This window comes from Rhamphochromis sp. 'chilingali', assembly GCF_963969265.1.
Source record: "Rhamphochromis sp. 'chilingali' genome assembly, chromosome: 21".
Lineage (NCBI taxonomy): Eukaryota > Metazoa > Chordata > Actinopteri > Cichliformes > Cichlidae > Rhamphochromis > Rhamphochromis sp. 'chilingali'.
The window spans coordinates 18,473,204-18,490,169 of record NC_137949.1 but is presented as its reverse complement, the minus strand read 5'-3'; the positions used below and the strand labels follow the sequence as shown (position 1 = coordinate 18,490,169).

Here is a 16,966-nt window from a genome sequence, read left to right as displayed (position 1 = left end):
ATGGGTTGCCTGTGAAGGTTCTCAGTCATCCAGGTAATAGTAGTCTAAGGAGCTTGGAAAGAAAAGCCTCTGGACTTCTTTATGTTTCTTCAAGACGTTTCACCTCTCAACTGAGAAGCTTCTTCAGTTCTAAGACCAATTGGTGGAGAGTCCCTTTGAGCTATTATCCATTTGCACTATGAAGCACTGTTCAATGAGTTTGGGAGTATTTGGCTGAATCTGAGCAGAGAATATAGGTCTGTAGACTGTACATTTCATCCTGCTACTTCTATCAGCAGTCACATCATCAGTAACAACTAGTGACCCGGTTCCACTGACAGCCACACAGGCATATGCTGTAATATTATTTCCATTACATTGGATGCGGTATGGTTCAGCTGTTTCTGTGCTTCTTCGTACTTTTCTCTCCCATCATTCAAGTGCAAGTTCTTCTTGGTTTCATCTGTTCAAAGATTTTTTTCTCAGAACTGCACATTTGAGGGTTTTCTGGCAAACTAATCTGTCCTTCTTGTTCCTGAGTGTAATCAGTGTTATTGTAAACCTTCTCTATACATCTCCTAAATGTAGATCTTGACAATGATATGCCTACCTGCTTGAGTGTTCTCAACTTGGTTAGATGTTAAGTTTTTCATCTTAACCATGGATATAATTCTTTTACCGTGCCCTTTAGCGGTCTTGTTTTTTTTTGGGGCCATTTAATGTTGCTGAGCTGCCCAGTGCATTCATACCTTTTAAGAATTTACCAGAATGTTGTTATGCAGTTCCTGTGACATTCAGCCTAAGGATGACCTCCTTTGCTTGCATCTGCATGTCTTTGGACTTCCTACTTAAGAGTTGTCAAATACAAATTCAACATTTGGAATCAGCTCCAGCCTTTTTATTGGCTTCATTTGTCAACAAATGGTGAACACTTGTCAGTTAATTGCCTTCTTACTTTTGAGTGGGGCACTAGCATACAATCGAATGCGACTGTCTTCTTTGAGGGCACAATTCATTTGCTCATGTCTTGGCAGCTGTATCCAGACAAAACTGTCACTAGTTTTCTTTCCAGTCTTTGAAATCTCTCTCTTCTTACCTCTGCTGAGCTTGTTCTGTACTTGAAGGCTCTCTTTAAATTTCTTGATTACGTCTAACTCCAGTTCCTGAAACTTGGAAACATTGTTCTAACTTTGTATATTCACTTGTCCTCATCTGTAGTCCATGCAGAAGACAGACAAAATGACACAGAAGTTATGAAACAGTGCCCCTTTATTTTTTTCCGCACTCACTCAAAAATGCATATTTACATGGCATGCCACATCAAAACAGGAACTGACTATGGACACAATCAATAACACATAGAATCTGCTCTGGGAGTTGAGGGCATGGGAGTTATCCCATGAACAACCAACCGAGGGAAACCAAAAATGAAGCAACACTTAGAATAAGGTCGGCCATACAAAAGAGTTCCTCTTTATTTAGGTTGATTAAAAAGTGACAGATGTCCAGCTGACCTGTACTGAACGTTTTACATTTTTCATGAAGGGCCAACACTGTGGTTAAGTCAGAGATGATGATAGTGTGAACTCTGCAAATAACCACAATGCTGTTGAAATTTAGGATGGAATGCAAGTACAGATGTTCATACATACAGAGGGGGAAAATGTACTATTTTAATTTATTACTGATGAGAACAAGCTGGTCAAATCTGAAGATGTCCATAGACTTTAAAATGCCTAAACAACCTAAATTTTCTAAGATAGGTTCCTTGTTCAAGGTAATAATCCACAAGCGTCATGTTGTCTTTGTCCTCTTGGAGAAAAATGTAAAAAAAAAAATTAAAAAAGGGAGTTGACTCCAGAAGATCCAGAAGAGTAGGAGAGAAGTTAAATACATTAAAAAAAACAAACAAACACACAAACAAACTCCGTATACAAGTTTGTCTGTGAATGCAAAAAGAACAAAAAAAAAAAAAAAACCCCCAAAAAACAAACATAACTGGACAAGGTTTTCTTTTTTCTTTTTCCCGAGAAAGATCCTTTGAGAAAAATGTTGTCTCCGTTTAATCAGTATTTCCTTTGTGTTGGATGAACAGTCTATTTTATCATCATTCAAACACACATCCTTCAGGACATTCTCGCTCTTGCTCATACATACAAACACCCAGTCTCTCACTTTCACTCACACACACACACAAACTCTTGCTTACACATGCAATGTGGGTTCTCGATGAGGTTCTGCCACATCAAATCAGCCCCCTCCTCTTCTTGTAGTCTTCCAGGTTGAGGGACCTGCGGGGAGCGCCGTCCTTCACTGGCAACGCGTTAGAGCTCACAGACAGAGACTTCGCCTCTGCAGACGAAGAGCAAAATTACACAACTTCACTATATCACTGTGATACACACTGGCATTCACCTTGTGCTCCAAGCAAGCAGAACATCTAGGTCATATAGCTTCAACAGTACCACAAAACACACAAGGTTAAAACGAGGGTCTCACCTGCATTGGGAACCTGTAGGTCAATCTTTACATCAAAGTCGTGAACTTTAAACAAGTCTTCCGAGAGGTCAGTGGTTGGCTTCGGGACATCTTTGTCTTTCGGGTTTGTTTGACCCTAAAACAAACAAAGTAAAGATTTCTTCAGGATAAAGAGCTACAGTTCAGGTTAGTACTCATTTCCAGTCCAATCTCTTTTAACAAGACCTCAAAGAAAAATACATTATTTTCTGCTATAGTTTTGCCATATTCTAAAATAATAGTTTTGTTTTCATTCTTTTAAATACGACAGCTTATAATTCATGAATTCACCAAAAAACAAAAAAAACAAAACAAAAAAACAAAACAAAACACTACAGTGCTGAACTCAGTTTAGTCTTTCAAAAAGTTGAGTTTATCTCAAAATGTCTTTCCTTGGATAAAGCCAAACTTCAACACCAGTTTTGGCATAATTTTTATGAGCTATCAGAGAGGGTCCTGCTTACCAGTTTGTTCTTCTCTGGACTTGAATTGTCTGGTGTTGAACCAGAGCCATATTTCTGGTTTAGGTGAGCAAGAATAGCTGCATGGACTGACGGATCTCTGGCCTGCCAAATTAAAAGAATCACAGTGACAGATCAGATCAACGGAAGTAGAAGTAGTGGTAGTTTAGGGACATTTCAGACTGCTGTTATGCTGCGTGCACATAATTAAGCATGTCTTCAGTCTTATTTATAACAATTCAGTCATTTAAACTGTCACCTTCATGATTCAGGTATAAGTGTTTGTGAAAATGAGGCACGTGTTATTTCAGTGTGTTTAAACAAGCACAATTATCCAATCTGATAAATTTATTATAGAATACTTACATTAGACACCATGGTGGGTTTGCACTGTCTTCGTGTGAAAGGATCCATTTGTTGGTTTTTGGCATTTTGTCCTTCAGCCTGTTGGAAAAAAATTAATAATATAAAAATGAATAAACTAAAAATTAGTATATAGAAACCCGCACTATCAAGGTGATGTATAATCATGAAAGCTGCATTAAAATTCATAGGTATGTTATTTTTACTACACATGCAATAGGACGTGACGGTTTTAAGCCTCTGCAGGTTGTCTTGGACATACAGGTGCTATAGTATAAAACTCTTAGGCTGGCAGATGCCTGAAGTGAACCACAGTGATACTGAACACGGTCATAGTAAAGCAGCACCAGATTAAGAAAACACCTGACATGAGGAAGCACTTTGAGGAAGATTATGAATGTACCTTTTTTATAAAATGCTGCAAAAACAGACTCCAAGTGTAAGAAAACAGACTTTATAGCCTGATGCTTGAGTCATTTATGGTTTTCCTATCCATAGATGTATTAATATGGTGTTATGCTGTCAATATTTTAGCATAAAGTTATGAATAATGAGTAATTGCATTATGTAATATAGCTTTTTTTTTTTTTTTTTTAGCTCATCTAAGGTTGTGATGACTGTCTATGGTGCTGTTTAAGAAGGTGAACACTTACCACAAGAGCTTTCTCAGATTCAACAATGTTCCAGCTTCTGTTCCTCTGATTAATGTAGCTGGGTGGCAAAAGAACAGTTTAAGGTCTTTACAGAGTAATGATAAAGGACTGTATTTACATATCACAAAAAGTTTTTTTAAACATAATACCTGGCACTACCAACAAAACACAATTTAGCTGTTTTTCTGTAGTTTCCAATAACTTTATTTAACATTAGGTTTACTAAAACCAGTGTTTTAAACTATGTATTTTAATTCAGGAACTTTGGATAAGCAGTTTTATTAAACAGTAAAATGTTTATAAGTGTAGATTGTGTACCTAATAGCAGAGATGTTCTTGGTCCTTTGTCTGTCGAGGGCTTCTGCCCTTTCCTCAAGCTCATTCAGTTCATCCTGGATCACTTTCACTCGTTCACCATCTCCACTTTCCTCTGCCATGGCCTTCAAACCAAAAGAGAAAAAGAAATGAAAAGGTAAGCCTGATTAGCCTTTGTCTCTCATCAAAGTTCAGTTCAATGACATTTGCTGTCAGTGTCCATGTTTTGTTGGTACAGATTTACAGGTTATCAGGGTGACATTTAAAGGGATACGATAATTCCACCTTAACTTGGAGTTTAAAAAAAAAAAAATCTGGTTTTCTTTTACCTTATCTTTGAGTAACTGCGTTTTCTTCATGGCATAATTTGGTGGTGCTTTCCGGAATCTGTCCTTTTCTTTTACAATCTGCAGAGAGTTTAGACAAAATTTTTTATGATCGCTCATAATTAATGACGTCAGAAAAAAGAATGAAGACCTAGTAAAAAAAACAACAACAAAAAAACGACTTACATCCTCAATGTCTTTATCATTGAACTTGTAGTTGAGAGCTTCTTTGATGGATTGCTCCTTCTTGGTGATTTCATCCAGAGTTGGTACTTGCATTCCAGCAGCAATCATCTGAGAAAAATCGATGAAACACATTTCAGCATCACTTTATCGATTATATATTTAGGACTGTTTAAACATTCTTCTTTTTTAAAAATCACCTACCGCCTCTTTCCACTTCATGAATTCACTTTCTGTGAACTCTTGATTTGATACAAACTCAAGCCTGAAAACCCGTGTGTCACCACCATGCCTGTAGATGATTTACAACATTAAGAGTTGTGTTTTTGGAAACCAGGACAACTAAATGATCCATGTATCCATGACAGTATGCCTACCTTAACTGTAATCCCTTGTTTGTTCGTGTTGATCCAAGCTGGTAAACCTTCGCCGTCTCTACTACATCAACAATTTCAGCAACCTTTCAACAACAAGGGAACAAGAAACTCAAACATAAGTAAAAATACTTCCAAAATAAATAAATAAACCTTACAATAATATATTGGTGGTAGAGGAGATGTAACGAGAATATAAGCTCACCCTATAAACTGGTTTACTGCTGCTGTTCCCGATTCCTATCCTTACAAAGCAGCCAGTCACAGTCTTAGCAAAGAAGGGCATGTGGCACCAGCGCTCCAGCTTGTGTCTGGACAGGCGGATCCTGTTGAGTTCATCTGGCAGGGAAACGGGCTGTGACTTTGGTGGAGTCTCCTCTTTTCTGGTAGCAGAACACAGTTTAAAAAGTTACTCAGAATCAAGAGAAAAGCATCAAACTTGACCATTGCTCTTGTGATGGCACTGTGGTGAATGCACTGGTTGATACACTTACTCGTCTTCATCGTAAGATGATGAACGGGAGCTGCGATCGCTTTTGACAGATGACTTGTCATCATCCTCCTCCTCTTCTTCCTCATCGTCAGAGTAAACCTCACTCGTCTTCAGCGGCTGACGCTTAGCCAGCAACTCCGCTGTTAAGAGACGACACGTCAGCGTTTGAAAGACAATCAGATTGGCACAACAACCTGTCACAAAGGAGTACAAGGCATGCCAACCTGTTTTATTTTTCTTCTTCTCTCGTTCAGCCTTTAGTTCTTCCATAGCCTGGGATTTTTTGTCAAGTTTTTCATCACGCTTGGATCGTCTTTCCTTGTTGTGGGACATGACCTGTAGACATGAGCACTTAGAGGTTAGAATTAGAAATATGATAAAGACAACGTGTAATGCCACTCCTTCTCATACCAGGCAGAAATGAGAAGCAAAAGAGGAATCTGATTTCACTTAAATTACTGAGTGAAAATAAAACTTCAGTTCAAGCTCCTATTTAGGCAAGACTATCAATTATTGATAGAGGCTTCATTAATCCTACACTGGGGAAAATCAGTTGAATTAGACACCCTAAAGTATTATAGAAGTGTAATTTGTACTATATACAGATTACTACTATATACAGTAAAAGGCACTAAAAGACGTCACAGAGATTTTTTTGTTGTTGTATATATTATAAAGTGCAGTGGGAGTACTAATATACTCCCACTGCACTAAAAACATATTGCTAAAACAATATGTTTTAGCAGGTACTGATACACACTGTTGTATAGTATGTAGAGCAGGGCGATATGGCCAAAAATATTTCGCACGATTGAGTGGAAAAGTGTTAGCATTCATCCTGCAGCTTCACTGTGTTTATGTTATGCTAACATAGCTGTGTCGCTAGCGATCACGTAGCACATCATTATATACCAGCTAGCTCACCTTCAGTAACCCTACAAACGTCACTGCTGTTTAGTTTTGTCTTTATTTATGTTGGAAGTGATAGCAGAGCTGTACGTTTGAATTTTTTCAGAAATCTCTCAGTCAGAACATGCTATGTCATAGGGCTGTGCAATATGACCAAAATCTCATATGCCGATATAAGAATTCTATCGTCCGATAACGATATAAATCACAAAAATTTAACATTTTCTGTAAATTCTGTGAATCTCGGGCAGCTCGACTTGCGTGAAGTGTTTCCAGCTGCGCGTCCTTCAACCGGAGTCGAGTGTTTTAACCAATGCATGAAACTATACATTTTTAGACATAAGTTGTAACGGCCGCCGTTTTCTTTGTATTTATTACACGGCGTGCTGCGGGTTGCCTGTTCTAACGTTTGAGTCTAAGGTTTATTTTTGAGCACCTGGCGGCTCTTTTTTAATTCTCATCCATAAATAATCTGCTCTTTCACGTGATTCAATTTATTTTGAAAAGTCTCAACAGGATCTTGAGCTTTATTGTGAAAGGTTTATGTGGAACATAAACAAGCGGAGATGCGAAGGTGTTACTGTCATTGTTGCTAACGACAACGCATAAAAACAGGCGCTTGTCCGTACGTAGTGTGGTTATATTACATATAAGAGAAAGAGAGAACTTAAGAAATTAATATAACCACTACAGTGACCATCAGAACGATGAAAAAATATTGCCGTAAATCGGTTTATTTTGCGACACCACGAAACAAACGATAGCATAAAATGAAACGATTGACGTTTTTATATTGTCATCCGATATATATCGTTATATGAACAGCCCCACTATGTCATGCTTAGGTAACTAGTGAAACTAGCGAGCTGACCTCCGCTAACTTCCTGCTAACGTCTAACTCTCTTAAATGTAATAAATTCTGTTTTCATGGATGCCTGGATGTTAAACTTAATTGTTACACCTGGTAAAGCAGCAGTGCTGATCATTTTATTAAGATGAAAGAATTTAGACAGTTTTTAACTCTCAGTGATGCTGCAGTGTTCGTTTGACTTTGGGACCTGAAGAGGACGGAGTTTTGGTCCCAGATTACTCCCAGATTTACGAGCACCTTAGTCCGACAAATACAGCAATAACAACAGCCCGCTTGCATGTTGTACAAAACAATGTGCTTTGGTGGGTATCTGACAGACAAACACTAAACCAGTTCCACATCACTGAAGTTGCAACATTTTTACAAACCAATTCTGTTTCATCCGTTTCACTCAACGATCCGCTTTCCCTCCCCTTCTCATTCTCAGTTGCCGCCATGCTTTTTCGGCCATGTGCGTATGAAAACAAAGGCACTGTGCATGCGCGTTTTACCCATTTTCTATCGCGATATTTTATTTTCTTATCGTTGCCCAACATTGTACCGGTATTACCGTGAACAGTATAATATGGCCCAGCCCTAATAGTGTGTCTAATATTGTTTTAGATGTGTGTGAAACTAGACTCACCACTTGTGTATCTTGAACCTGAGATTGCTTCCTTTTTTCTTGCTCTTCTTCCTGCTTTTTCTTCTTCTCCTCCTTCTCCTTCTTCTTTGCTGTCTTTAGTTTCTTCTTGATTTCAAACCTTTGAAAACAAGCAGAATCCTGAGTGAATAAACTGTGAGCTCACGTCATAACTTAAAAATGCCACGTTTTTGCATTTTTTGGCAAATTTGTTGAAGTAAAATAGGAGTGCTCTAGTGTATTTTAACAAATAACTATCTTGTAGGATTTTTTTTAACAACTAAGAAAAAGTTATTTATGCCAAGTACAACTTTTTTTAACGATTTTTATTCCCCACTCACCGTCTCTTTAGCACCTCTCTTTTCTCAATTCTGTTGAACAGCTCTTGTTCTCTCTCCTTTTCTGTCATCTGCTCAAGTCGAGCTCTGTCCTCAGCATCACCCATCAAGTCATCATCATAACCATCCCTGAACACCTCGTCCTCAGAGGAATCCGAGTCAGAGCTGGAGGACGAACTGTTGCTCTCTGAATCAGACACCTCGCCTAAAAAATTTCAAGGAACCAGAGACAGGGAACACAAAAAAAAAAAAAAAAGCTGTTTTCAAATCAATTACAAAACAAAAAGGTAGACACGTCATCAGAGAGATTTTAATTCTAAGATATCTGACTTTTGTCTACGAAATGTGTCATAAACAGCTTTTATAAGCAGAATTTGGAAGGGAAGCTTTTAACTATGAAGCAGTTCTAAATCCTTTTAACATTGCCAATGTAATTAGGTCCCAAAAAAAGTAAATAAATAAGTGTAAATGGCTTAGTGAAGTTGTACTGTAGGCTTTTCCTCACTCAATGTAGACAGTTTCATGTTAGTGGATTACCAAAACTGAATTGGATTTGTGAACAACCACAAATTCCCAGGAGAATTTTTTTCCAGGTTTTTCTTAATGCTGTCAGCCAGTTCACACCAGGACAATGTGACAAAAATAAACAACAGCTTAGATGCTTTGCTGTGAGACACCTGAGATAAACAGGATGAGTGAGTGAGTCATGTAATCCTAACCTCTTGAAAAACCTGTGGATGCAGCACTCTAGTGATGTATAATCTACAGTTCGTAATATGTCTGGATGTCCCGCTCTACACTTCATGGAACATGTTTTGAACATGTTTTGAACATGAGAACGCGTGCAAGTCTGTTTTGCTCACCAGTTTAGTAGCATTTCAAGGATACTAAACTTATGAATAGATGTGTGACTTAATAATAACTTAATCTTAATAATAGATTAAAAAAAAAAAAAAAAGGCTGCAAAGAAGCCTTATTTGAGAGCAGGGAAAATCTTTTTCAATGTGAACACTGAATTAAGAAACCCACCTTCCTCCGGTGCAGAGCTTTCAGCTGAGCTGTCCCCATCTGAGCTACCAGACGCTGTCGCTTTATTAACCTTCTTCTTTGTAGCGTTCTTCTTTTCAGACCCTTTGCCCTGCTTAACCTTCTTTTTGCCTTTGGTGCCACCGACCGTCCACTACACAAAAGGAATGAAAATGTAACTTTTGATTATATAATTGACAGAGAATTGAGGTTTAGTCTCCTGTGCCTCACATGTCCAAAACTGTAAGGTCTTTTAGAGTAAATACTAATAGTGCTATACCTCGTCATCACTGTCAGATGTCTCAGAGTCTGTGGAAGCTGCTGCTTTGCCAACAGGTTCTTCTTGCTCACCCGAATCAACCCTTTTCCTCTTTGCCAAAGACAGCAGCTCCTGAAAGTGACAAAACAGCGATGTGGTTCACCTACAGTGAGGGAAATAATTATTTGATGCCCTACTGAATTTGTAAGTTTGCTCACTTACAAAGAACTGAACAGTCTTTAATTTTGTTCCACTTTAATGAAGAGACAGAATATCAATCAAAACATCCAGAAACAACACATTACATAAAAGTTATAAATTGATTTGCATGTCACTGAGTGAAATTGACTTGTTTGATTGACTAAAGCCCAGCCAGAATTAAGGCTCCACAGGTTAGTACTCCTGCCTACAGAATCAATTTCTTCCATTCTGATCTCATGACCACCATAAGTAAGACCAAAGAGCTGTCAAAGGATGTCAGATATAAGATTGTACACCTGCACAAGGCTTGAATGGACTACAAGACCAGCAGCAAGAAGCTTAGTGAGAAGGTGACAACTGTTGGTGCAATTATTTTGATCTGAAGACAGTTGGGACCACAGTCAGTAAAACACCATTCGTAACACATTACACATAATGAACTGAAACCTTTCAGTGTCCACAAGGTCCCCCTGCTCAAGAAGGCACATGTACAGGCCTGTCTTACGTTTGCCATTGAACATCTAAATCACACGTGTCAAAGTCAAGGCCCATCAAGTATGGATGTACTATTATTGTTATTCATGGCCCGGCGATATGAGGCGCTAATAATATACAAACTACATATCCCATAATGCAGCGCTGCAGCCTCCTTGCTGAACGCTAGGCTAACTGGGAACATTCCAGCGTCAATCAAGTCAAACTTCTGTTATTGCGAAGCTAGCCGCTCACAATGGTGGAGAGAAAAGTTGATTCTGAAAGCAGAGCCTTTCAGCGCCAGTGGGTGACTGAATATATGTTTACAGACATTGCTGGTAAACCCGTGTGTCTTATTACTGGAGCTAATGTGGCTGTAATTAAGGAATTTAATTTAAGATGGCACTACAAGACAAAACGTCAGGATAAGTTGAAAAACCTAAATGCAGAGCAGAAACTACAGAAAGTAGAAGAGCTAAAGAAGAATCTGACATTTCAGCAGACGTTTTTCACCAGAGCAAAATCAAAGTGAAGCTGTTGTGAAAGCAAGTTTTATTGTAGCAGAGGAGATAGCCAAATCAGCCCGGTACCACTCTGAAAAGCTGCATGATGAAGGTGTGCGGCGTCTTGTGTCCAGACAAAACGCAGATTTTGGCAAATGTGAGCCTGAGGAGAAATACGATTGCTGATCGGGTTTGGCCACTGATTTAAGAACACAGTTAGAAGCAAAAACTTTATTGCATACTCTCCTGCTGTAGATGAAAGTACAGACATGATGGACATTGCACAGCTGGTCATCTTCATCCGTGGAGAGGAAATATTGAACATTAAATCGATGCACGGGACGACGACAGAAAAAGACATTTTTTAAAAGGTATGTCAAAGTGTAACCGACATGAAACTGCCCTGGGACAAACTTGATGGACTTACAACAGATGGAGCGCCGGTGTTGTGCGGTGAAAAAAGCGGACTAGTCAGCAGGATGTGAGTAAAGATGCAGGAGGAGAACTGTACCGGTGAGTTATCAGCATATCACTGCATCGTACACCAGGAAAGGCTGTGTGGTAAAGTCCTAAAAATGGAGCATGTAATGATCACTGTAACGCAAACCGTAAATTTCATCTGAGCAAAAAGTTTAAATCACCGTCAATTTCAGTCTTTATGTGGGAAATAGATTCAGAGTTTGCCGACATTCCTTATCACACAGAGGTCCGTTGGCTGAGTTGGGATAAAAATGCTCAATAGAGTTTTTGAGCTCAGCAAGGAAATCTGTCAGTTCATGGACATGGCATGTATGATGCGGTGAAGGCATTTCAAGTGAAGCTGCCACAAATGCACCAGTGCAACCTGCCTCACTTTCCCTGTTGCCAAGTAATGTTGAACCAAGTCAGCGGACTTTGCTGAACTGCACCTGTGCAGATTCAGATGGAGCTGCAGTGTAATGATACACTCAAGGCAAAGGACGACACTGAATGGCCCACACAGTTTATTAGTTCCATTCCTGAAGCAATGCCCAGCTCCGTCTATATGCGTCTCGAACCTTGCGTATGCTTTCATTTATTTTTTCGGGGGTTTTTGGCAGCATGTTCATATTTCTAACTTGCATAATTTTGACAGGATATATTTTTATTTTATTTAAAGTTAAAGTTTATTTTTTTAAGTTTATTTAATCTGGAATAATATTCCTGTCTGTTTTTATTCATATTTATGTTTAAAAAAACATTGTTTTAGTGTGTTCAATAAATGTTTATCTTGTTTGGCCCGCGACCTAAAGTGTGCCTTGAGTTTTGGCCCCTGTGCAATTGAGTTTGACACCCCTGATCTAAATGATTCACAGGTTTGGTGAGAAAGTGCTGTAGTCAGACAAAACCAAAAATCAAGTTCTTTGTCATCAACTCAACCTGACGTGGTTAGAGTAAGACAAATGCCAAGTATGATCCAAAAAACACCTTGCCCACAGCCAAGCACAGAGGTAGAAACATTACGCTTTGGGGCTGTTTTTCTACTAAGGGTAAAGAACATCACTACATTGAAGAGTCAAGTACCAGAAGATTTTCTGGTATGTGAAGAGTTTTAGATAAGAGACCCTTTCCGTCAGGCAGAACACTCCGGAGAGGTCGTGGATGGGTCTTCCAGCATGACAATGGACAAAAGCATACCACCAAGGGATCAGGAGTGGCTAAAGAAGCAGCAGATTAAGATAATGCAGTGACCTAGCCAGTCTGAAAAGTGTGAAGGGAGCTGAAGCTTTGAGTTGCCAAGCAGCAGCCAAGAAAATTAAAGAACTTCTTTATAAATGAGCAAACATAAAAATTCAGCAACGGGGTCAAAAAAAAATTATTTACCCATACTGCAGTACAAATGGACAGAACTTCTCAAGCCACTTGAACTGAAATTCATATAGTGGGACAAAGTCAGCAGAAGTAGAACACTTTAAATTTAATGATCAAACCCATGGAAAGCTTCTCTTTCTTATTATTTAGCAGCAATCTGTTTCCCAGAAGTAAAATTACATGTGCCTTGTATTTCTCAAAACACCTTCTGATACTAGTTTGATGATTAACTTGCCTCATTAATGCGGTTATTCAAGACAACTACTCAAACAGACCTGATAACACACAAAAAGAAAGTGAACCTGCATACTCCACTACTATAAAATGTAGAAAAAGAAAAACAAAACTATGCTCTCTCTCTCTCTCTCACTTGAGAGCTTTCATTAAATATAATTTCTTTCCCTGTGACATAATATAATGCAGGGAGGATCAAGTCGGGACACTGGTCAAAGATGGTTTCTCTCGTGAAGTTCACAATAGCAGCTTGCTTGTTTAACAAAGACTCCATTTGGTTTATTCAAGGTTACCGATTGTATAGAGCAGCAAAGAATGTAAAGCCTGACAAAACTGCTATATTCTCACATGGATGAAGCAAGACATGTGGTATTTGTACTAAAGAGCAAGCAGCGTGGAGAACATTCGCAATTCAGCTTAGAAAAACAACCGCATTTTCATATACAGCTCCTGCAGTTAATGTTAAGATTCACAGCCACATGCCTGTGAAAACAACCTGTTATACTATAGCTCCTCCAAAACACTGAGGGCATCTCTTTAGCTTTACATGCATTTATTAACCATTGCTCCATATCATTAACAAGTCCTCTCAGTCTTGCAGTTTCTACTTTTTACCTGTACCCAAAGAAAGCCATGTACATCTGCAGTTATTGTCCTCAATAATTTGGCCAAACACATATCCATTAACTCTGAGTCTGCTTCTATTGGAGGTCTCTTCTTGTTACAAAGGAGCTTTCCTCACCGCTGTCTTGAAATGTTTGCTTTGGGGCTAATTTGAGGGTTCATCTCTATGTTAAAAAGATCTAGAAATTCAATTTGTAAAAAAAAAAATCAAAAACCTTAACTTAAATTTAGCTAATTTAAATTTTCCAATGACCTGACTTATTTGGGTTCGGAAACTGCTGGCTCTTCCAATGAAAACTCAAATTCAATCTTTGGGAGACTCAAACCAAGTTTCTTCAGCAGCGATTATACTCATTGTGAATTTTGCTTGAGTGTTTAAGGTCCATGGCGAAACTTTTAATATCCACACTGAAGTGCTCAGAAAAGGAGTTCCAGGAACCAATCTCAAAATAGCATTGCAGGAAGAACCAGCGCAGAGACTGGACATGAGAAGAACGGCGCCTTGGCTACAAAATAAGGTTGGTGAATTAGAGGCTTATTAAAATGCCTTCTCCTACATGCATGTTCTGGCTGTCATCTTTGACACATTGTGCCACGGATTCACAGACGTCTTACACATCCATTTTCTAGTGCAATTACAAAACAAATTTGGTTATTCAGACCATGAGGGTACTATTGAGAAATACCAACAACACTATCATGCTGTAAACATGAATTGATGCATGTTGCTCAGATTAATGTCAGGCTTAAACAGCAGCAGCGTTGTCGTCTTTCTCACAAACTGTGTAAACAGGCATGCATGACAATGAGTAACTATGGTTACAGTGTGACGCTGTGAAGCTCATGATTGCCAAGAAAAGATCTTAAATTATTATGCATACGCAAAATCAAGTATGAACCTCAGTGCTTACGTTTAAGTAATATGGATATATACTCTGTGGGTGGCTGTAGCTCAGGAGGTAATCACAGGGTTGGTAGTTCAATCCCTAGCTGTTCCAGTCTGCATGATAATATCATTAGGCAAGATACTAACCCCGGCTTGCTCTCAGATATATCCATCGGAGTGTGAACGCTAGATAGGAAGCACTTAACCATAGAAAAGGTCCTTTTATGAATAGGTCAATGAGACAAGATGTATAAAGCGCTTTGAGTCCTCAGAATAAAATAGTGCTATACAAAAAACAGTCAATTTACTATGTAGCATAGATTACCTTTTCAAACATAATATTATTGACACAAAACTATATACTGTGTGAATAATCATATTTTAGAAGGAAACAATTAACCATCTGTGTGCATTTTATGTAACTTACCCTATAAACATTTGTTGTGCTATTCAGAGCTATGCATGTCTATTTATTCAAAGTGTGCCATAATAAGAAGAATATTTGAGTCTGATTAGTGCATACTGATTCTTTTTATATCCTGGACAGGAGGAGAACTGATTGCGTACTTAAAAAAGAAAGGCAGGCTAACACACTTGATTGCAACTGTTACAGAGTATGATGTTTTACTATAATGTCTAATTAACAACTTTAAAAAGTTGCTGTTATCAAGTGAAAATCCAAAATATTTCTGGGTCCTTTTAATCACCCAAAGTTTCAAGACCCGAGCAATGCCTCTGGTAACATTCGACACCTCATTCCTCAAATTTAAGGCTCACCACAGTGGATCATCTGCCTTGAGCTCACACCATCCCTAGAATACCTGCATGTACTCCTTTACTACATCCATGAACTACATCTGTGGCTTCTATTTTTCTCCTGCCTCACAGATCCATATTCAACACCTTTTTTTCCAATATATCCACTATCCCTCATCTGCATATTTCCAAACCATCTCTAACCGTCTCCAAACTGCTCAATCTGAATTGTCCCTTTGATGTACCCCCCCTTAAATCTTGGCATTTTCTGATCACTCCCACTGATCAGTGATCATCTCTACCTACTCTACCCTGTCTGCACTCTCTTTTTCACCTCTCTTGTCTGTTGCTTTGGATGGTTAACATCAGGTATTTAAATGCATGTATCTTCACTACCTCCTTGCAGCTTTAGTTACACCTGTTTCCCTCTCGTTCACATACGTTTTCTGTTTTGGTTCTACTGACTTTTATTCCTCATCTCTCCAGATTTACTTCCATCTGCTCCCAGCTCTCAATACAGATCACTATGTCATCTGCAAACATCTTAGTCCATGGAGACTCCTGCCTGATCTCACCTGTCAACCTGTCCATCAACACTGAGAAGAAGAAGGGGCTCAGAGCAGATCTTTCAATGTAATCCCATCCCCACCTTAAACCCTTTCTCTTACCACACACCTCACTACTGTCTGTGTCCTTATACATTATCCTGCACCAGCCTCACCTGACTTCCTCATGCAGCACCACAGATCCTCTCATGGCACCCTATCACACGCTTTCTCGAAATCCACAAAGACCGTGCAACTACTGAAGATAACTATATTAATCCGCACTTGGTCAAAAAACACGCACGATCAAACCTACTGACGGTTTGAGCAACCAAAGAAGCTCGTCTTACTGACCCAGTCTGATCTTCTGTGGTCACAGTTTCTGTTTTCTCGGGGGGGGGGGGAACAAACGGGTCAAATACACGTGAGTTTACAGGTGATGTAAACAGCGTTGGCAGCTCTTCAGACTGACATGTTTCTCTGCCAGCTCCAGTTTGACAACAACACCACCGAAATAGAACTTCGTCTCATGACGTCATGCAGGAGATAATGTTCTGACTAAAGCAAACGCGACTCCAGAACGATTTCACTTTATCAAAAAACAAACAAACAACACACTCCATTCCAGTTTAGTCTGAACGCTAACGCACCAATTATTCAACAGAGCACAGCTGCAGTCACGCAGCTTACGGCTCGAAACCAGTCAAAGGCCCACGGCGCGGCATTTTCATGGCTACTTAATACTGCATGATTGCAAGCGTTGGGTACCTTTCATAACTTAACGAGCTGGCTCTGTTCAAACTCAAACACTTTCCATTTTATCCAGTACCAACCCGTAAACGCTTAGTAGAAACCTAGCTCCGTGTTAAGATTTGAGTGTTTTATCACAAAGGAAACAGCGGTTGTAAATAAAATAGGCCCACTCAACGCAATCAGCTAGCACACATTAGCGTCAGCCTGAAACTGTTGTCAACTTCAGAATCCACCGGTGGGGAAAAGGGTAAAAATAACACCTACCTGATCTAAATTATCGTCACTAGCGCTGTCTTCGGAGTCAGAGTCAATAACGACTCGACCTTTCCGCTTCTTTACATTCACCATGATTAGCTGCAGAGCTAACCCACTAGCTACCACTGTGTCGTCTAATGTAATGTTCTCTACGATAGCTGTCGCTGCTACCTGGCTAACTCCGGAGTCGATCACACAAAGGCGGCACTGCGCATG

The 16,966-nt window shown here is 39.2% G+C and overlaps 1 protein-coding gene across 1 annotated transcript; it reads right to left on the bottom strand.

Moving 5' to 3' along the window:
- Positions 1-1,230: 1,230 nt before the first annotated feature.
- On the bottom strand, positions 1,231-16,919 carry rtf1 (RTF1 homolog, Paf1/RNA polymerase II complex component). Its single transcript, XM_080871396.1, has 18 exons — positions 16,760-16,919; positions 9,711-9,821; positions 9,434-9,584; positions 8,408-8,609; positions 8,070-8,187; positions 5,889-6,000; positions 5,666-5,804; positions 5,377-5,554; positions 5,175-5,257; positions 5,002-5,089; positions 4,801-4,908; positions 4,618-4,695; positions 4,292-4,413; positions 3,974-4,031; positions 3,324-3,401; positions 2,961-3,062; positions 2,479-2,593; positions 1,231-2,331 (listed from the first exon to the last, which is right to left on the bottom strand). Exons 1-18 carry the CDS (start codon positions 16,841-16,843, stop codon positions 2,225-2,227), a joined length of 2,034 nt encoding a protein of 677 aa, XP_080727522.1. The 5' UTR covers positions 16,844-16,919; the 3' UTR covers positions 1,231-2,224.
- Between the last annotated feature and the right edge of the window lie 47 nt (positions 16,920-16,966).